The sequence below is a fragment of the Lepisosteus oculatus genome, chromosome 7 (assembly GCF_040954835.1).
Source record: "Lepisosteus oculatus isolate fLepOcu1 chromosome 7, fLepOcu1.hap2, whole genome shotgun sequence".
Lineage (NCBI taxonomy): Eukaryota > Metazoa > Chordata > Actinopteri > Semionotiformes > Lepisosteidae > Lepisosteus > Lepisosteus oculatus.
In genome coordinates this window covers 47,872,121-47,892,638 of record NC_090702.1, presented here as the reverse complement: position 1 = coordinate 47,892,638, position 20,518 = coordinate 47,872,121, and the positions used below count along the sequence as shown (strand labels likewise).

Below are 20,518 nucleotides of genomic sequence, written 5' to 3'. Positions count from 1 at the left end.
TTAATACTTCTTAGTGAGAGAATACATTCCCATTTAAGCAGTCTTACCAATACTCTATCACAACTATTAGAGGAAAACAGAACAATAATGTCCAACATTTATTTTCTCTAGGTTGGACTACTTCCAACGGTGTCCACTCCTGGTCCCAGAGGGCCAGTGTGTCTACAGGTTTTCATTCCTAACCAGCTCTTAACAAGCTAAACTAGCTGGTTACTGGCTTAAGTGGAGCAATTGATCAGATTCTCTCAGTTCTTCAGGTGCTGCTGATTTAAAGAGACCTTGAAAACCTACAGACACAGGGACAAGTGCATTGCTGTTTCAGTATGTTCAAAATTCAGGCGCTTAAAACTTAACCAGATCCAAGCCAAACCTGAATATCACTCCTGTTTGAGCTCTCCTGTAGTGGCTGTCAGTGTCATGTAGAATCAAGTTCAAAATCCTTCTCCTGACCTACAAAGCAGTAATCAGGCACTGTCCACCACACATCAAAGACTTGTTGAGCTATTAAGCACCATCTCAAGACTCTGCCCTTTACATTTTGACTTGCCATGCCCCCAACAAAAGACACTTTATATTGGGTGACAGGGCTTTCTACAGAAATGTGTCTAAATTGTGCTATATCTGAGTCTCAGCCTCTGTATATGTCTTCAAAACTCATTTAAGTTATTTTTTTCAGGCTAGCATTTATTTAGTTTAAATGCATATATACTGTTTTTTGTCTCAACACAATCCACTATGCAGCAGATGAGGCAGAGAAGTGAGAAACTGCTTCACCAATGGCATTAAGAATGAACTTTTGAAAGGACAGGTTGTGCAGTTGTACACTGGGATGAGTACCCCTTTTCTTACTAACAGTACCCTGGGAACTTGTGACCAAGTAATCAGGATCTTGGTTTAGTATTGCTCTTCTAATTCTGGTCTCCCATCTGTCCCCCAAGCCCGTCTACACTCTATGGGTGACAGGGCCTTCTCCTGTTATGTCCCCAAGCTCTGGAACTCTCTCCCCGAGGATATCAGAGAGTCACCTTCTCTAAACTCCTTCTAATCCAGACTCAAAACCTTCTTCTTTAGAAGAGCCTTTACTTAACTGGTTCTGTTATTTACCCCTCTGCTCCTACTGTATTTAGTACCACCATCTACTGTCAACTCTAACTGTAAAGCGCTTTGAGAAGCCACCTTTAAAATCGCTATTTACAATAAAGTTTATCATTATCACATCTGAAGGATGATACCCCCTACGTTGTACTATGTTTGGTCACCATACTGGGGCAGTGTTCTGGAAATTCTGAACCAGAGAGAAGATCGCCCCCTGCTGGTCTACAAACAGCTGTCACAATCCAAGAAACTGAAAATAAAAAGTATTAAACAGAAAATAATTACTTTCTTTCTGTAACCCTTTCAATCCTGAAAATAAATATCTGACATTTATTTATTGATTTCATATTTAGGCAACCACAAAATAATGTTACAAATTAATGGTTGGGAACTTAATTCCTTCTACACTAATTGAGCACATAATCCATCCATCCATTTTCTAATTGCTTTATCCAATACAGGGTCGCGGAGGAGACGGAGTCTAGCCTGGCAAGCAACAGGTGCAAGACAGGGTACACCACGGTACGCCTGTCTCTCACAGTTGCACACACCAGGCCAATATTCCCAGAAGACACTCAACCTACAGTTAATACAGTTTCCTCTATAGACTGTGGGAGAAAACCGGAGCTCTCAGCAGAAGCCCACGGGAGCACAGCAAGAAGATACAAACTCCATGCCGACAGCACCTCGAGAATTGAACACAGGTCCCCAGCACTACAAGGCAGCCAGTATGCTGCCCCTTGCTTACTGCATTTGTTTATCAAGCACATTCTTGATCCAATGTTCTTCGTTAATCAGAACGCACACACAATATATTATGAATGCAGTACTATTATTAGTAATATTAGGGGAGATGATTAGGACTTAATGTTTGCACAAAGGATTGCTGGAGGCTGGATACAGTATATGTACACAGCCATGTTATTGAAACCTGATACAATGGGTGCCTATGAGAAAAGGATAGTTGAAATGAACAAGGTTCTAACAATCAATGAGCCTGGAGCCTTCTTCGGGTGTGAGGGAACACAGCTGAAACGTTGTGTTTCCTCTCTTCTCTTTTCAGCATGGAATAAACCTTTTGCTTGTTCCTTTGCAGCCTACGCATGCAGCTCCCTATTTGAACTCTTTCTTAAGTTCTTGTGTGTATTATTTGAGAAGAAGACAAATATATGGTTCTTAATAAATGCCCTTTTAGCCCACAAGGGGGTAGCTGTAAGCCACATCATGTACGTGGTATTTTTTTTCAGACCACTTTATTAGCCCTGTACAATTTCTTGCATTAGGAATTTGTCTTTTCGAATACCCCAGCTTGCTCTCCATGAGACACATAGGCACACAGATGGGGAGAGAGAAGCTTGGGGTCAGAGCGCAGGATCAGCTATTTATATATTACCCCTGGAGCAGTTGGGCTTAAGGACCTTGCTCAGGGGCCCATTGGAGTAGGATTCCTCTGCCAGCCGCGGGATTTGAACCGGCAACCTTCCAGCCACAGATCCTTAGCCACAGTGCCACCGCTCCGCCCCTGTGATGTGCGGCATTCTGGCTCAGCGGTTATTATTGCTAGCTCTCAGAGCTGGGGTCCAGAGTTCAGTTCTGGACCTGGGGTGCTGTCTGCGTGGTATTTGTATGTTCTCCCCACATTCGCAGAGGTTTCCTCCAGGTGCTCCGGTTTCCTCCCACAGTCCAAACACATGCTGGTAGGTTAATTGGATTCTGGGATAATTGGCCCTGGTATGAGGGTGTGTCTGTGTTTGTCGGTGTGTTGCCCTGTGATGGACTGGCAGGTTATACTTCAAGGGTGTACCCTCCCTCGCGCCTGTTGCTTGCCAGGACAGGCTCCTGCTCCCCTGGGTCCCTGAATTGGAAGTTGTAGTTATAAGACGGACGGGTGGGTGAGTGGTCTGAGAACCTGCGTGTTGTCCGCGAGAGGACCTGAAAACACTCAGGAACAGAGAAGGGAGGCTGAGAAGGAAATGAGGGACGGAGGGAGGAAGCGGGGAGGTCTGAGAGAGAGGAAAAAGAGAGAGTGGAAGGGAAAAGCTTTTCACAGTCACGTAAGAAAGCGAATCAGGCAGCCCTGGTACTGCCCTGAGTGTGTGGGAGTGAGGAGGGGGGAAGGAGACCTGTGGGATTGAAAGACAAGAGGGACAGGGAGGGAGAAGACAAGGTGGAGCATCCGACAAACACGCACACACTTGTTACGCAACAGTGGGGCAGAGGAACAGGGCTGCCATTGTCCTCTGGAGTGTCTCTCAGTCTGAGGGCTGCGGAGCGTATGGGACTGCCCTGTCTGCTTGGCCCGCTCTCTTCCCGTTAAAGTGAACGGCAGCCGCAGCAGCAGCAGTAGGAGCAGGGCAGGACAGCACAGCAAGGGCCTCCAGGTGAGCATGGGGTTTGAAGGGGAACTGCAGCACTATTTTTATGTTTCAGGGTTAGGAAAAATCGGCACCGATGAGAGTATTTCATACCGCAATAACAGTAAAATGCTGTACAATACAGTACAGTAAAGTACAGTAACCTGTAAAACCTCCAATTTACCACAAAACAGACTAAATTTCCAGGTATACCCAGCACCATGTTTTGTGATTCAGAAATAGGTAACAAAACTTCCGGTGAGGTGTTGCGGCCCCATGACTGTGTAAACAATCTCTTTTAATCTTACAGAAATATTGGTCTTGATTTCAAAACAATTTTGCAGACAATCACTACTTGTTAACTCTGCCCGCAGATCATGTTGGAACATTTCTGCAGTGAAATATCTGGTGCACAACCGGTACTTATTCACTAGTGACAAGTGAGCAGGAAGGGCCGCGTCACGACGCGATTCGTGGGAACTCGAATGTGAGCTTGCGACAACACGTACTTTCTCAAAGTTCATGATTTTGCGATTCGAAATCTTGTCAACTTTTTCTATAACGTCAGTGAATTTATTTTGGTACCGAGATTTAATAACCTCTGGTCTGAGGAAACTGGGACTGTTCCCCTTTAATAAAAACCCCCTCTACCGGCAGAGCCCCTGCACTGCCCCTGGCCTGCCCCACAAAGCCCCCTCCCGGCAGCTGGGGGCTGTAGGGACGGACGTCATGGGGGAACAGGACACTGGAAGTGAATAATTCAGGTTAGCCCAGGGGAGGCCAAGACACTGTTTTTCTGGCTGCGTACTGTACTGTACCTCTATTTGGTCACATCATGTCAGCATCCACCCCACACTTCTTATATTTTGTGTTGTGCTGACAGTTGTAAGCTTCCTGGGTGACCTAGAAACTTTTGCAGTAATGTCTGAGATTGAAAAAACACTTCGATTTCAGGATTTATCTTTGGCCGGTAGCACAAATGCACAATTTCACTTTGTTTATCCATCCATTTTCTACCTGCCTCTTCCAACTCAGGGTCAGGGGAGAGCCGGGGGCCCTTCCCAGCAAGCAATGGGACACCAGTCCATCACAGGGTAGGCAGACGCAAACGCACACGCACTCGATTTCCCAGAAGCCACTTAACTTACCAGTATATTTTTGCACTGTGGGAGGAAACCCACACAAACACAAGGAGACCATACAAGCTCCACACAGAAAACACCCCAGGTTTGGAATTGAACCCCAGGGCTCCCGTGCTGTAAGGCAGCAGGGCTAACTGCTGAGCCACTGTGCCAGAGCACTTTGTTTATCTGAGTCTTAAATGTGAGTCCTACATCACTCCTGTGCCTTAATGCAACCTGACATTTTAAAGCATTTTGAGGTGGCGCTTTGCATGAGGCGCTGTGTGCAACAACAAGTGATCAATGGACAGAAATAACTGTCCTTCAGAACTGCCCTTCTCCGGGGTCATGCTGGGCTGTTATGCGGAACACTGGCTGCTGAATGGCTGAGGCCATTTTCTAACAGTCTCCAAGGATACGGCTGTGGGGACTGGGGTGGAGAGAAGGAAGAGGGATAGGATCTGCGTAGCTCTGGAAATGAAGGCTGTCACCGGGCCAGCTTTCAGCCTGAACCTCGCTGTGACACTGAGCTCAGATCTCAGGGCCTTAACGCCCACATCCCCAGCTGCTACCCTCTGCGCTTCTGCGGTTTTTACACCTCTGTCTCTTTCATCTTCCCCTCTTCCCTGCCCCAGTCCAGTCTCCCCCATAATCTCTTCTTTTCATCTGTGCTCTCCCCCTCACTCTTCTGCTCTCACAGCCCGTAAAGGACACAGTACAATGTGAGTTGGACAAGCTGGCTCGTCAAGGTATTCCCGACGACTAACTGCTCTCTGTGTATCCTCGAGAGGAATCATGTTTTCTGATGCCAGCTGTTTCACTGCCTTTCTTCTCAAAAGCATTTTCTGGAGATGAACAGTTTGGTACTTATTAATATTTAATAACAGAAGAAAGGCTAAAGGTGAGAAGAGGCCATTTGGTAGTTAGTAGTTAATTGATGTGATGAACCCATCCAACCTGGCTTCAGCAACATGGCTGTGCAGCTTGTTCCATACCCCCACAACCTTTTGGGTAAATAAGTGCCTCCTGTTCTCAGTTTTAAATGCATTTACCCATAGTTTTGTTTGTGCCTCATTTGTTTGTGTTTCAGTGTTCGTTCTGAAAACATCAGCTGGGTTAACTTGGTCAGTGTCTTTCAGGATTTCAAATAAAAATAAATGGATCAGCTCCCCTTGTAGTCTTCTTTGTTCAACAATAAAAAGACTTTGCTCAGTTTAGGAGGGTTTCAGCGGGTATTCTGTGATTGTGCTTCGTTGAAATGCACTGAAAGTAGTTGATGTTAAAACATCTTACACCTGTTTTTTAATCTAAAGCACAAATCTGTGATCATTAAAGACAGATAGAATTAATCTCAAACTCTGCTTAAATATAACAATATATATTAAAACATATGTATATTTATTATTATGTTAAAGTAGGTAGCTGTGTCAGCATGCATAGGCTGCCAATATTTAAGCATTTATTAATGTATATAGCACCACAATTATGTTGTTTTTATTTTTTATGTATGTTTATAATTTACTTGAATAAAAAGCATCTACAGTATCTCACCAACTTGTCTGCAAACTTAAGACAAGATTTCACCCCTCTGTCCCTCCTTCTCTCTCTCCTCATTAAGATGCAGCTGGCGTCTCTTCCTGGCACAGGAACGGCTTGTTTGCCTGGCTGTTTTGTTCCCCAGTTGAATAGATCCTCTTCCAAACTTTTCCAAAGGCACAAGCGGACCCGAGACCTGCCCCCGGATTCTCTGCCTGAACGAGCCCGGAGCCGCGCGAGGGAAACTCACAAACTCTCCCCATCCCCACGGCGGCCCTGAAATACCTGCGGACGCAGCCCAGCCAGACACAGGTGAGCAGGCGGGGAGGAGGGAGGGGTCCAGGGGGAATCAAGTCATCGTGGCAGGCAGGGGAGGGAGCTGCAAGGGAGCTCATCTCTACCTTGCAGCTTCTGCACAGAGGATAGTGCAGCAGTGAGGTGGACAAACAGACAGAGGTCCTCTCTTCTATCAGTTTATGGATGAAGGGGACTGTGACTGAGAATACAGTATGGGGCTAGCAGAGTTAATCTATTTCAAGCTCATGTTGCACCTTTGTTATCGTATTGTAAGGGGGCTGTAGCATCTTGTAAAAAATATTACTAATCCACACTTGATAGGAATGTGACAATATACACTAAGATAGTTATTGCTAAATGTTATTGACGCAGCGGGGTTTTCATACTGCATGCAGATGTTTTTTACCAGCGGGATTTCTTTGAGAACATGTGTGATGGGTGTACAGTTATACTGTATTACCCACTGACTCGTAAGGCCCACCAAGATTGTGATTTCTAAGCCAAGCAATCGGATGTGTGACTTCTCTGCTGAAAATGATGAAACAAGGAGAGGTAAAAAAATTGGTTGATATTTTAGCAAGGGCACAAAGAACAGAACAACAGGTGGGTTTGAATGTAATTGCACACAGGTACCCCAAATGTCCCTGAGGCTTGTGGCCATCCGGATCTAGCAGCTATTCCGATTCAATGGGCCACATGGCAGAGGTCATGAGAGGGAAGTCAAGATTGACTTGTGCTGGCAAAGGCTAGCAGGTACTGCAACCCTCCTGAGGAATGCCAACAGTGTCTGTCTCAAGGCAGACTGCATGGAGATGTGTCCGTGATGCAGGGTTTTAAGAATGTAACGGCTGCTTTCTACCCAATGTCACGTGCAGCAGAAACTGAATTGAGATACAGAACGTGTCAAATGGATCTTGAATGTTTGGAGAAGAGTCCTGTTTCTTTTTGGATTACAAGACAGGAGGGTAAGAACCTGGAGGAGAGTCAGAAACCCACTGGGTCTCCATGTTGCATGGCAAGGACGTTATGGACCTGTGCTAATAGCGGACAACATGCTCTGGCTGAAGATTGCATCCACCTGTTTGTAGTTAATCACCTGGCTATTTAAGGCCTGCCTCAGGGCTACTCTGACTCTCAGTCTTGGCCTTACTTGTGTACTTTCTGCCCAATATCCTGACTGTGCTTTGCTTGACTTCCTTTGTGGATTCTCCCTGTGCTTCCCTTCGGATTTTTCCTGGCTTTGAACTTGTCTTTTACTCTCTTGACTTTGCGTCTGGATCCTCCCTGGAACTGCGTTCTTGAGCTGACCTGGCGTTGACCCCTGCATGTTCTCTTTAATGGACCTTTTGCCTGCCTGCTTCACCACTGCAGCCTTTGGCTCACCTGCTGTTTGCCTGCTCTTGAATCCAGCCTTCAGCCTGTGCCCGCCGCCCTTTTCCTGGAAAGCAATACAGGAGGATTACAGGATTGCTGTGGAAAAGCAATTCCGTGACAATCTTATGGGATGGCTTATTTCCATGTGTGAGCTGAAGAGATGGAATACTTCTTGCAAGTGTCCCATGGTTCCTCTGCAGTTTTTGATGGGCGATAATGCTCACTGGACATCTTGCAGGAATAGTGTCTAGAGGAGCTCCAGTCCTCCCTGCAGGAGGAGTGGAGACGAGTACATCGTCTGAACAGCCGTACGAGGAGACGATGCTGAGGTGTAATTGATGCACTTGGACATACAATATTGACATGAATAAAAACATATGAAAGATTACAAAGGAGAGGAGGAAATTCAGCCCATCTCGCCCCTTTGATAGTTACTAGCCAGGTGTTTCTTGAAAGAAGCCAGGGTATCAGCATCAATGACATGGCTGGATACCCTGCCCCATACACCCACAACTCTTTTTGTAAAGAAGTGCCTCCCATTCCTTGTGCGAATCCCACTGCACATTTAACTATGGCAAGTAAACTCCCCTTTCTCTGTGTTCCCAGATTTAGGTGCCCTTCTGTGTCGCTTCCAAGCTTGAGCGTTTCTTTGAATATACTTTTACCAGCGCAAATGAGGAAAAATAAGTATAAACAATGATGCCACTACAATGTGCCCTGAGGTTAGCGGGTATGGTGTGATCTCACTGCTGTCATTTTGTTTTATGTTCACTCAAGAAAAGGTAGGTATCCCAGTTTGGGGTATCTGAACTTCATTTCTTACAGTGTGCCTATAGAGAGTCTATGCACCCTTTCCAGAGTAACATATTTTGTGGCCTAACAGCTTAAAATCAAGACATTAATTCAGAATTTATTTTTCATTTATTTACACATTGTGTTTACTCCAGGTGAAAGTACAAATGCTGAGACATTCTGAAAAGTAATTACAATGGGGAACCTATAAAAAAGGACTTTGTATAGACATCCTATAGGCACGATACATAAATGATTTAAATGGGACATCAAGATTGGCTTTGTTCAACAAATTAACATGTCTTCCAGGTCTCTGCCTATAAAGATTCAAAGTGCTAAAAAAAAACAGCAGACGAGTGGCAGTCCATTACTGTGCTGCAGACGTTTATACTCGGAGGGCCACTGAGTGGCTCAAAGGATTCCACCAGGCTGAACGCTTCCCTGCTCCTCGAACTTTCCACAGCCTCCTCGCTGTGTGCGCTGGGCGGTGCTGCTGAACTCTCCTGCAGAGTAAATAGAAGCAGGAGCCGGTGTTCTCCCGCACTGCCTTCAGAGGAAGTGTCATGTGCATGACACTTATGTTCAGATTTAAAATCCAGACATCAAGGCTGGAGGGCAGTACGGTGGTGCAGTAGTCTCAGAGCACTGGGGCCCTGGGTTCAATTCCTGGGGTGTTATCTGAGTGGAGTTTGTGTTCATGTGGGTTTTCTCCAGATGCTTCACTTTCCTCCCATAGTCCAAAGATTAATCGGATCCAAAGATGACTATTATTATAAAGGTGACTTGGTAGTTGGTTCCTGTAGTCCGGCTGCACTTAAAGGAGTTAGTTGTCATGCTTAAAGTGCTATTTGAATAGCAAAATCATGTTAAGAAATGCTCAGCATTGCTTAATCATGTTCAGTGTCGTCTATGAGCCATTTCCTTTGATTTATCTTTGCTGCCATTTGAACAGGTATTGCCAGTTTCGATTCCTCACAGATTAAATTATTTCTTCAGACTGTTCACCACTATTGCTTCCCTTTTTAAAGGCATAACACTGAATTCACTCATGTGTACTGCCATTGCTCTGTCTGCATTGTGTGAAGCCCCCTCCTCCTCCTGTACCCTGCTCTGTGTCCGCTGTTCCCAAGCCCACTGCTGCGCCCAGCTCTCTGTGTTCTGTCTAGGCTGCACATTTCCCCGGCATGCTGTGGCCTTTGTATGCTGGATTTGCACTGTGTTTTGCCTCTCCTTCCAGTGTGCCGTATTAACTGTAGATCAGAGAGATCCGATCCTGATCTTCGGGGGGGTTACATTAGAAATCAGCTCATAAGTTGCTTCATGGGACGAATGTAATAGATTCTCCCAGCTCTGCAGGTGCTGGTGCTGTAAAGAGACCTAGTAGAAAGCTTATAAACAGTGCCAGATCTGCAGGACCAGGACTGGACTGCCCTGCTGTTCCTAGTTGTGTGCCATTATTGGGAGTCTCTGGAGAGCATAGTTCAGAAGTGGATCCTCAGAATGGCCATAGTTACAGTTGGAAATGCGTGTAATTTTGGATCAAGGAAGCCTCTTCAGTGTTGCTTTTTAGCTCCCCAATGCACCACAGAGATGCTGTAGAGGATGCTTTCTTCTATGCAGCCATTCATGCACTGAATAGTTCCAAGACTTTTTAAAACTTCTTATCTTGGACTTTTACTGTCTGTTTTTACTGTTTTTGTGTTAAGAATGATGCATAACACGGTGTGATCAATTGTGTCCATGTACTGAGATATACAGTACTGTATGTCTGTTTAGAAATAATTGTCATGCCTGTGTAGTGTATTTATGTTCTTTGCTGTACTGGATGTCTATGATCTGTGTTGGCAATTAAGGGGGACCTGCAGTTCTAATTTCTCAGAGCGGTTATTTAATCTTGGAAACACGATAAATAAATGGGCAGGATCGCTAGAGTTGACCAATTTCGAATTAAGCACAGAATCGTGACCTTTGTGAAAGTACCGCACAGTCGCCAAGTTGTCGCAAACCTCTGGTCTCGCCACAGGTGAGAGTGAGAGTTCCCGCGAATTGTGATGTGATGCAGCCCTTCCTGCTCACTAGTCACTGTAATAACTGATGTCATAAGATTTATGAGTGAATCAGTACAGGTTTTGCAGCAGATATTTCACCACAGAAATCTTCCAATGTGATCCGCAAGCAGAGTTAACAAGCAAGTAATACAAATCATGATTAAATAATAAGACGGGTAGAATTTGTCTGCAAAACCATCTCAAGATTGAGAGCAACATTTCTATTGGATTAAAAGAGCTGTATTCACAGGCCTGCTTGTTTACAGTGCAAGAAGGCCGCTTCACCTCACAGAAAGCTTTATTGCCTTATTCTGAATCACAGTCAATGACAGCAATATGGTGCTGCACAAACGTAGATGAAATTTTGTCTCTTTTGTGGTGTAAATTGGAGGTTTTATAAGATACCGTGTACAATTTCATTGTGGTTTGAAATGCCCTCATCACTGCCGATTCTTTCTGACAACAAAAATATGAAAAAAGAGTTGCAGTTCCCCTTTAATTCTCCCCCTTGGGGGTGAATAAAGTGTGCGGCGTCGTATTGTATCGTATCGCAATCCAGTTCTCTGTGCTCTACTTGACCTCTCACGTCTCACTTCAGTTCAGAACTGCGTGCTGTAACGGCACACCGCGCCGGTGTGTCTCACTCCTCGTGGCCCCGGTCCTTGGTCTCACGCCCCCCGTGTGTGTCCCCTCCCACCCCCCCCCAGGCGCTGCAATGATGCCCCGAGACGAGGCTCCGCGGGAGGAGTACACGTACGACCACATGCCGACGCTGGAGCGGTCCCGGCGCGGGGACAATACCAGCTACACGGTGGACGTCAAGCCCAGCGACCTGCGGCGGAGCCCCAGCCTCCACCCCTGCCTGAGCTACAGGACCTGGCTCTACAGCGTCCTGATCGGGGTGAGAGAGAGCGGAGGGGGAAGGGGGGTGGCGGGGTGCACGACAGCCCCCCGGAGGAGAGGCGGGGGAGGCCAGAGGGAGAGCCGGCTGGCTGGAGCGTCGCGGGGCTGTGTGTCGGCTCTGGGTCGTTCCAGAATCCCAATGGGGACGTTCAAATCTCTGCTCGAGTGAAGGACTTCCAGGAATCAGCCCAGATCGTTTCCCAAACCCATTCTTGAATGAGCTCCAGGTTCCTCCCGCCTTCCAAAGACACGCTGGCTAGCTCAGGGGGTGTCCCACAGCTCTTCTTGCGGGCACCTTGGGATTGGCCAGTGTCCTGACCAGGGTGTGGTCCCGCCTTTCGCCCTTGCCTTCTGGGATAGTCTCTGGCCCGGTCGCACCCCTTACCAGGAAAAAGCAACTTGCCGAAAACGAATGTTTAAGTGAAAGTGCGTCATTGTGTATTGCTTTGTTGTCTAACTCTTTGCAGGAAATGCTTTATAGGTTTTATGGCACAGCAACTAATGAAGCTGAGAAATCACCCTGGTGATGCCCAGGAACATCAGGTGCTTTGAGGGGAGAAATGACCTGTTCCTCTCATTTATGTAGTGCTTTAAATAACCATGTGAGGTAATGTAGTATGCAGCATGAAACTGTTCATTCCAGTGCTCTATATAGCATAGGCCTGTCTTGATTTTTTTCTGTCTGGTGAAATATAGCATTGCATGGCTGTACTGGGTCTACTGTATACCACATATTGCATGGCTGTACTGCCTGTATTGCATGACATGTACTGCATTGCTGCATTATGTGTAATGCATAACTAACCAGTGTTTTCTCCATAACGTGCACTGCATAACTATACTGGGTGTACTATGTACACATACTGCATCACTGCAATCTGTGTAATACACACATGTACTGCATAACGTGTACTGCATTATTTTACTTGTGTATTGCATTATACTGTATGTACTACCTGGATGTTATATAACACCCAGTGAGAGGTTTGGTTTCCACCCAGAATTCTATCCTCTTTATTGATTAATTGCTTGATTGACTATGCTCCTTGAAAATTACTTAAGGTTTAGTTGGAAACATATCACGCACTATAATGACAAGCACAGCCTTGTTGACCTAACTCTGCCCCAGTGCACTGTACAGCACAGTGGGGGGTGCGCAGCATGTTTCTAATTCATTCACTCAATAGCTCTCCAGGAGTTTCAACAGCTTCTGGAGTGTCAACACATCTCTGCGCCCAGCCCTGGCCCTCATACTACGGTAAAGTGGGAGTCGGACTTCAGGAGGGTTGTTTAAGTGGGTGGATTGACAATTCTGGCAACGAGCACAGGGGCTCTGACCGGTGGGCAGTGAGCGAAGTGTGTTTGTGTTGCAGGGCAGTCTCCTCATCACAGCCGGCTTCTCTCTGTACCTGGGCAACGTCTTCCCTGTTGCCATGGACTACCTGCGCTGCGCGGCCGGCTCTGTGAGTCAAGAGTGTTTGTTTAAATCCATCCCTCCGAGGCGAAGAGGTCTGTTCGAGGGAGACCTGGTGGAGGGGGAGCGTGTTAGGAACAAAGAACACATGTAATTGGGAGTTAGGGATTTAGACAGGCCAGATTTTCTCACCTGTCTAAGTGGGCCATGAGGAAACTGGGTCCAACACCACTGCAGTGGTAAAAAGTGCCCTTGGTTCTTGATTCCAGAAACCCAGAATCGGAGGCCCCCAGCTTACTTTGATCTGAAAGATGGTACCTTGTGTAGCCTGAGGCCCCACCCACAACACTGGTGCAGTTCTTCTCTGAGCTGTGGTCCAGGAAGAAGAGCAGCACCCACAGGTCTCACAGGTTAATTTCATACCCTGTTCCTCAGATACTGTCCATGTCGGTACTGGCCAGGCCGAGCCTGGCTGAGCTCCTGAGATCAAGTCGAGTCAGTCTTCGAGGTGGCACAACAGGGGATGGATTTCCCTGGCAAGGCCCTGGGTTAGCTGACTGTTGACCACTGGCTGTTGATGAGCTAACTGTATCAGGATGATCACTGTCAGTCAGGCGGACGACGTCCTACTCTGTGAGTTACACGTTGCTGACCCTTGACCTCTGAACCCACCTACACCCCTGTGTTTCAGAGCATCCCTGCGGCAGTGGTGAGCTTCGCCATCGCGAAGAACCGGCAGGCCATGGTGAGTGAGGCTCCAGCTCCTCCGTCTGCAGGGCAGAGCATCACTAGCACAACAAGCACGTTCTTAATTATTTAAACAGCTTTGCGCTGCAGGGTTGATGAATGAGACAGCCGGCTTGATTACAGTGCTGCAGTCAGAGGGGAAAGAGGGGCACAGGCTGCTTCCTCTCGAACTACAGCGCTACAAACACGCTGGCTGCACTGCAACGCAAACAAGGCTTCCAACCCGACTCTTCGCCACAGACTGTCCTCCACCCTTTAATTCCTCCCACCTTTGCCGAGCTTCAGCCTGGTTTACGTGTCATGTACACAAGTGCTATGAGATGCTTATTTGCATGTATGCTTCAATACAAAGACATTAAGGAAACAAAAAACAGAAACAAAGACAAGTTAGACAACCAGAGTGAGAAGAGAAGATAAAAACATTCGTGTGAGCCAGTGGTAGGGGTAGAGTTCAGTAATCTGACAGCTTGTGGGAAGAAACTGTCTCTGAATCTGGAGGTTCGTGCCTTTATGCTCCTATAACGCTTACCAGAGGGAAGGAGGGAAGATTATTGTCCTTAGCGATACTTCCAGCCTTCCTGAGACAGCGAGTTGTAAAAACGTCCACAATAGAGGGGAGCTGTACTCCAATGATGGGCTGCGCTGACCTGATCGTAAACATGGAAAACAGCAGGGGCCTCAGCACACAGCCCTGAGGGGCACCTACTGTATATTTACAGTCAGCGTGGAAGAAAGCTTTCCATTGACCCTCACAGTCTGTGGTCTGCCAGTCAGGGAATCCAGAATCCAGTTGCACAGAGAGATGCCGATACCCAGATTTTTAAGCATGCTGACTAGTCTGGATGGAATTATAATGTGAAAGATGGAGCTGTAATCAATGAATAGCATTCTATTCTTCCTGCAACTTCCTGTGCCGATCTGGGCAGTGCCAATGCCTTGACTTCCTGTGCCAATCTGAGTAGTGACAATGCCTTGACTTCCTGTGCCGATCTGGGCAGTGCCAATGCCTTGACCTTCTGCGCCGATCTGGGCAGTGCCAGGAGTTTCTACTTCACTGAAATGCTACCGATTTGAAATGAATCTTTTAATATTTTGCGCTACTTGCAGGAAGTGTAGGTGGTGGGCCTCACGAAAGCCAATTAGTTTAAACATAATACGTTCACTGGAGTTTTGCAGAAAGGAGATTGCAGGAGGATTTGATTGATTCATTCAAGATCCTCAAAGGTGTTGATAAAGTCAGCCCCCAGAGTTTTTCACTCTCAGTGATAATGCAAGGATGCAAAGTCACCTGGGATCACAAGCAGGATCTACGCACCTGTGCCAAAGGACTGAAGTTAGAAAGCACCTTATACAAAGAGAGGCCAAAGTCTGACTCAAATTGCCCAGCTATGTGCTGCAGAATGGCTCAGCCCCAGGGCTGATTAGCTGTTAATCAGCACAATTAGAAGAACGGGAGGAATGTTTTGTGCTTCAAACTGTTAAGTCCTTGTTTTACTGACAGGTGTCAGACTACCAGGTGCTGTTCGTGTCGACCTTTGCGGTGACGACGACCTGTCTCGTCTGGTTCGGCTGCAAGCTGGTGCTGAACCCCACGGCCATCAACGTGAGCCTGGCAGGGCGGGGAGGGGGTGGTAGAGAGTGGGGGGGAGGACGGGGCGGGAGAGAGCGGGGTGGGGGAGAGTGGGATGGGGGGGACACGCCATTGTGTGCGCGAGCCACACGCTCCCTCGACGCCTGACAGCTCCCTCCCCCTGCAGATCAATTTCAACCTGATCCTGCTGATCCTGCTGGAGGTCCTGCTAGCGAGTACCGTCATCTTGTCTGCCCGCTCCACCGAGGACTGCTGCGGCCGCACAGCGGTCAGTCTCTGTGCCTCCGAGTCTGTCTTTCCTCCGGCCCTCACTGGGTACCGCTGTCACCCTTAACATCACCTCCGCACACGGGGCACTGGGCTGGTACTGGCTCCTGGCTAAGCAATATATTTATTACAACAGGAATATGCAGTATAAAAACCACATGGATGAGTGCTTAAAACAACATCAAATGAGTTAAGTCTAAACGTATGCAGAGTAGCTCACAGTTAATCAATAGATGAACCAAAGTCTGAATTAGGCTTTTGCCCTGGTGCACAATGAAAAGGATTTAGGATTTTAGGAAGATTTATCAATTTAGCATTAACAAATGAGAGGAGGCCGTTTCTTGAAAGAAACCATCTTCAACAACATGGCTGGGTAGCTTGTCCCACACTCCCACCACCCTTTGTGTAGCGAAGCATGTCCTGTTCTCGGTTTTATATGCACTTCCATGAAGTTTCCACTTGTGTCCTCTGGTTTGTCACTTCACTGTTAGAATGAATTTTTAAATTCTACCACTGGCTCACAAGGGCTTGTTAAGTAGAATGTATTCCATTTTAGTCACCACATCGCAAAAATATGGCCTGGAGAGAGTTCAGAGATAAGTGACCGGAAGAGTTATACCTCATCCCAAAGGAATGTCATGTAAAGAGATATGTGGGTTACAAGAACTGAATCTTTTTAGTCTTCTAGGGAGGAAACTCCTAGGCCAGTCCAAGTGACAACTTCTGTCTCAGTAATGAAGCAGAGGCCCTGTGACACAACACTCTTTTTGGATTTTTAGGACAGTGTATCCTTAACAAAGTGTAGGACACTACCGTGCTGACAAACACTCTGTTTCTCCACAGCCTGTGACCTCTGAGCCCCCTGTGGTTCTGAAACCCCTGTGCTTTCCCACCAGGCTGCTCAAGTCCTACTCTGTGAGTGACACACTTACTGACCCTTGACCTCTTGAACTCCACACATTTCCTTCTCTTTCCTTCTGCTTCCTGTGTGTAGAGGTATATCAGATGCAGTCAGGCCTGATCTTGGTAAACAGGAATTTTTCGAAGCCTTTCATTAGAAACCACGGATCTATGTCCAGAATTCAAAAGCCGGGAACCTGACCGGGTCGTGTGAGAAATGATCACATTACTCCTGTCCTGGAGTCCTTGCACTGGTTACCTATCAGGTTTCGTGTTGACTTCAAAATCTTCATGCTCATCTGTAAAGCTCTACGTGGCTTGGCCCCTTAGAACCTCTCTGATTTATTATTTTCCTGCTCCCCACCTTGCAACCATCGTTTGTCTGACTCTAGTCTCCTATCCGTCCCCCAAGACTGTCTACACTCTATGGGTGACAGGGCCATCTCCTGCTAAACCCCACAGTTCTGGAACTCTATCCCTGAGGATATCAGAATGTCTCCTTCCCTGAACGCTTTCAAATCCAGACTCAAAACCTTCTTCTTCAGAAAAGCTTTCATTTAAAGTGTTTTCCGCCTTTGCATCTTCTTGTGCATTCTAAGCCCTTGTTTTTAATTATGATGACTCTGTTATCTCCCGTCATTGTTTTTTCTTACTGTTAAGCACTCTGAGAAGCTGCTTTTAAAGGTGCTATGCAAAATAAAGTTGTTTATTATTATTATTATTATTATTATTACAGATTTCTCTTCAGTGGTGTTGGAAACGGTGTGGCAGTGGCTGAGGGCGCTCTTTGTCTCCCTCTGCAGGTGATCGAGGTGATCGTGGGGATATCGGCGGTGTTTGGCGGGATCATTGCCCTCAACATGGATGCCCTCGTCCCAGGACCCTACCTCTCCGTCACCTTCTTCTGGATCCTGGTGGCCGTGCGTGTGGAGTGGCTGAGGCCTGGGGAGGAGGGAGGGGGAGGGGATCTGGGGGAAATGGGATATTACGGGGGCCTGGGGGGATATGAGGTCATGTCAAAGGGGGAGGGAGACGGGGTTTGGAGGTGGATGAAACCTGAACAGTTCCCCCAGCTTTCCAGTCCTGTATTAAGGGCCTCTTAAAGACCAGGGTCTGGGGTGCGCGTCCCGGCTCTATAAGACAGGGCGTGGCCAGAGGTCATTCCTCCTCTGGCTTTCCTGCCTGGCACCACCTCAGCACCGCTCCCGTTATTAATCCGAGTGTCCGTTTGTCTTTGTCCGCCCGCAGTGCTTCCCCAGTGCCATCGCCAGCCACGTGGTGGCAGAGTATCCCAACAAGTGCCTGGTGAGTGCTCCTCGGGAACTGACACTACACCGCTGCGAACGGCAGAGCCCCCCTACGGCTGCAAGTTCTCCACTGTCCACAGCTGGACGCTGTTTTGCCCTGGCACCTACTACACTGACCCCACACTGTGCTTGCTGCCATCGATGGCCAGCAGCTATATCACCCTGCAGTTCACAACTGGCAGCCCCCTGACGCTCAGCAGGTGTGAGCCTGGTCAGTACCTGGAGGAGAGACTCCTGGGAAAGCTAAGGTTGCTTGTGGAAGAGGTGTTAGTGGGGCCAGTAGGGGGCGCTCACCCTCCAGTCTGTGTGGGTCCTAATGCCCCAGTATAGTGACAGGGACACCATCCTTCGGATGAGACCACAAACCGAGGTCCTGGCTCTCTGTGGTCATTAAAAATCCCAGGGAGTTTTTCAAAAAGAGTAGGGATGTTACCCCAAAGTTTCCCCTGGCGTTTACCAGTCATGGCCTCCTAATAATCCTTCATCACTCTGCTCTCCTCCCCACTGAGAGCTGGTGTGTGGGGAGTGTACTGGTGCACTATGGCTGCCGTCACATCATCCAGGTGGGGCTGCACACTGGTGGTGGTGGAGGGGAGCCCCCATCACCTGTAAAGCGCTTTGAGTGGAGAGTCCAGAAAAGCTCTATATAAGTGTAAGGGATTATTATTATTTTAAACAATTCAATTACTGCAATTACCTACGGCTTTCCAGATTGGTTATTTATCGTAGGGGCACGGCATAAAATGAAAGCTCGCCAAGCTTGTGCTGACGATGAAGATCTTCCAGTAACGGGCTGGCTGCCGGTTCTTGAACACACAAGCCTGGCCTCTGCGGCTGCAGAGCCAGCGACGTGCGTAGTGACAGCTCTCCGCGTCGCTCTGCCCAGGTGGAGGTCCTGATCGCGATCAGCAGCGTGACGTCCCCCCTCCTGTTCTCGGCCTCGGGGTTCCTGTCCTGCAGCGTGCTGCGTTTTGTTAACATCTTCCTGCACGAGATTCCCGTGGCCAAGGTCTGTACTGACACCCACCCACCTGCCCACGCCTGGTACACTGTTTCAGACTGCTGCTGTTACTGCTCATACCAAAACCCTCAATACTGCTGCTCCAGGTCCACATTGCAGCGTTTCGGTGGTCATGCCAACACTGCTATTAATATCAAACCAAGTCTTGCTAATACTTCAGTACTGCTATTAATATTAGAACTTACAACTGCTAGAGCTTCTGTGACTATTGGAACTATTAATAGAGTTACTAATTATAATAACCACTGATATGGAAACCTTATATGAAACAATGTAATACTCTGTGCACCGTGCAGTGTGTGTAACACGGATTGTATATCGGCCCTCAGCAATCCTATGATATCCTGCTACTGATCCTCATGGTGCTGCTGCTGGTGCAGGCTGTGCTCACCCTGGCTACTGTCCTGCACTGCGTATCCTTCAAGACCGAGCTCCGCCTGGGGAAGCCGGACTGGGGCAGCCCCTCCTACACGCAGCACTCCCCCCGGCCCAGTGAGGTACACAGACCGCCACCCCGAGAGACAACACAGGGGATTCCGAGACCCCGGGAGATCTGTCCGTTTTCCCGAGACACGCAGCAACACCCTGACCTACTACAATGCACTCTACTGCGTTGACACGGTCTGCGGGTGGGAGGCACACTAGTCTCTGTGAACAGCCTAGTCTCAAACCTGAGCCACACAAAGCAACAGTCAGGCAGAGAAGAGGCTACAGGGAGGGTAAAAATCCAGCATGACTGAAAATATATTAATTAGAAGAACGACAGAACTCTAACTTGGGCCTCCTCTCTCAGCAACAGGTTTCCAACGGTGCGGTGCGGGAGTTCGACAAGGACAAGGCCTGGAAGGCAGTGGTGGTGCAGATGGCCCAGTGAGGAGAGAGAGGCCACAAGTGGGGGAATGAAGAGAGGAGAAGGAAGAGTCAGCTGTGGAGTCGAAGGGCGGAGTGAAGAGGAAGATGGGGACAGGCAGTGGAGGGACGTGGGAGGAGAGGGGAGAGGAAGGGCGGAATAGTCAGAGAGGTCAAATGAAAGAAGGAGGCGGAGAGGGGAATGCATGTGAACGTCAGCCATTCTGTTAAATCCTTTTTTTCCTCCAGCAGCGTAGCCTTTGTTTCAATTGCCTCCTTTTCGCCTAGTATCCCCACCTGAATGGCTGCAGTGTAACCAACCTGCAGAGCCAGTCTTCAGTCAGACTTGGCTGAAAAAGGAGTAAATCTCCCAACCCGCGCGTTTCTGATCACTCATCAGCCCAGGCATCCCTGCCGACTACTACGAGACGGGGCGTTGAAAAAATGTACGCTTGAACGATCCACTTGTAGAGACTCTCTTTAAAAAAGTCTATACTATAATGCATTCAAGTAGGACGCTGTCAAGCATGAATGAGATGATAATGTAGACGTTTTCCTGCTTTCCTGTGCAGAAAAGGCTATCTTAGGCTCAGACAACGGGACAGAGGGATGTTGGTGAGAGGAATCCTCCACTATAAAGGCTCAGTCTTCAGTCTGCTCTAACAATCAGCTAAATGTGTACAATCTCTAGGCAGAGACATTCTATATCAGCTTATTTGTGTATATCTAGTGAAGTGTCAATTTTTGATCTGTGTTTTTTACAGCAGTACAGGGCAGAGTCCTTGCTCTTTCAATAAAGCAGAATGTTTCTCAAAGGGCCTACCTGTCTTCACTCACTTTCTGAAATGCACATTAAGGACACCCTCTCACAAGTGCGCACACAGACTGGGAATGTGGGGGTT

At 47.7% G+C, this 20,518-nt stretch overlaps 1 protein-coding gene across 2 annotated transcripts; it reads left to right on the top strand.

Moving 5' to 3' along the window:
* Positions 1-3,418: 3,418 nt before the first annotated feature.
* On the top strand, positions 3,419-20,431 carry mlc1 (modulator of VRAC current 1). Of its 2 annotated transcripts, none has more exons than XM_069192596.1 (13): positions 3,419-3,476; positions 6,284-6,418; positions 11,325-11,518; positions 12,894-12,983; positions 13,626-13,679; positions 15,183-15,284; positions 15,439-15,540; positions 16,383-16,454; positions 17,243-17,359; positions 17,688-17,744; positions 18,633-18,755; positions 19,097-19,264; positions 19,567-20,431. In XM_069192596.1, exons 3-13 carry the CDS (start codon positions 11,333-11,335, stop codon positions 19,639-19,641), a joined length of 1,146 nt encoding a protein of 381 aa, XP_069048697.1. In that variant the 5' UTR covers positions 3,419-3,476; positions 6,284-6,418; positions 11,325-11,332; the 3' UTR covers positions 19,642-20,431. The 2 variants fall into 2 exon arrangements, with proteins under 2 accessions (XP_069048697.1, XP_069048695.1); XM_069192594.1 differs by having other exon boundaries at positions 3,421-3,476; positions 19,561-20,431.
* The last annotated feature ends 87 nt before the right edge of the window (positions 20,432-20,518 follow it).

What these genes read in the sequence shown, in the direction of transcription:
- mlc1 (XM_069192594.1), top strand. Translation starts at nt 11,333, where the DNA reads ATGATGCCCCGAGACGAGGCTCCGCGGGAGGAGTACACGTACGACCAC. An exon ending in CGAAGAACCGGCAGGCCATG is followed by an intron (nt 13,680 to 15,182) that starts GTGAGTGAGGCT and finishes TTTTACTGACAG; the next exon opens with GTGTCAGACTACCAGGTGCT. An exon ending in TGAACCCCACGGCCATCAAC is followed by an intron (nt 15,285 to 15,438) that starts GTGAGCCTGGCA and finishes CTCCCCCTGCAG; the next exon opens with ATCAATTTCAACCTGATCCT.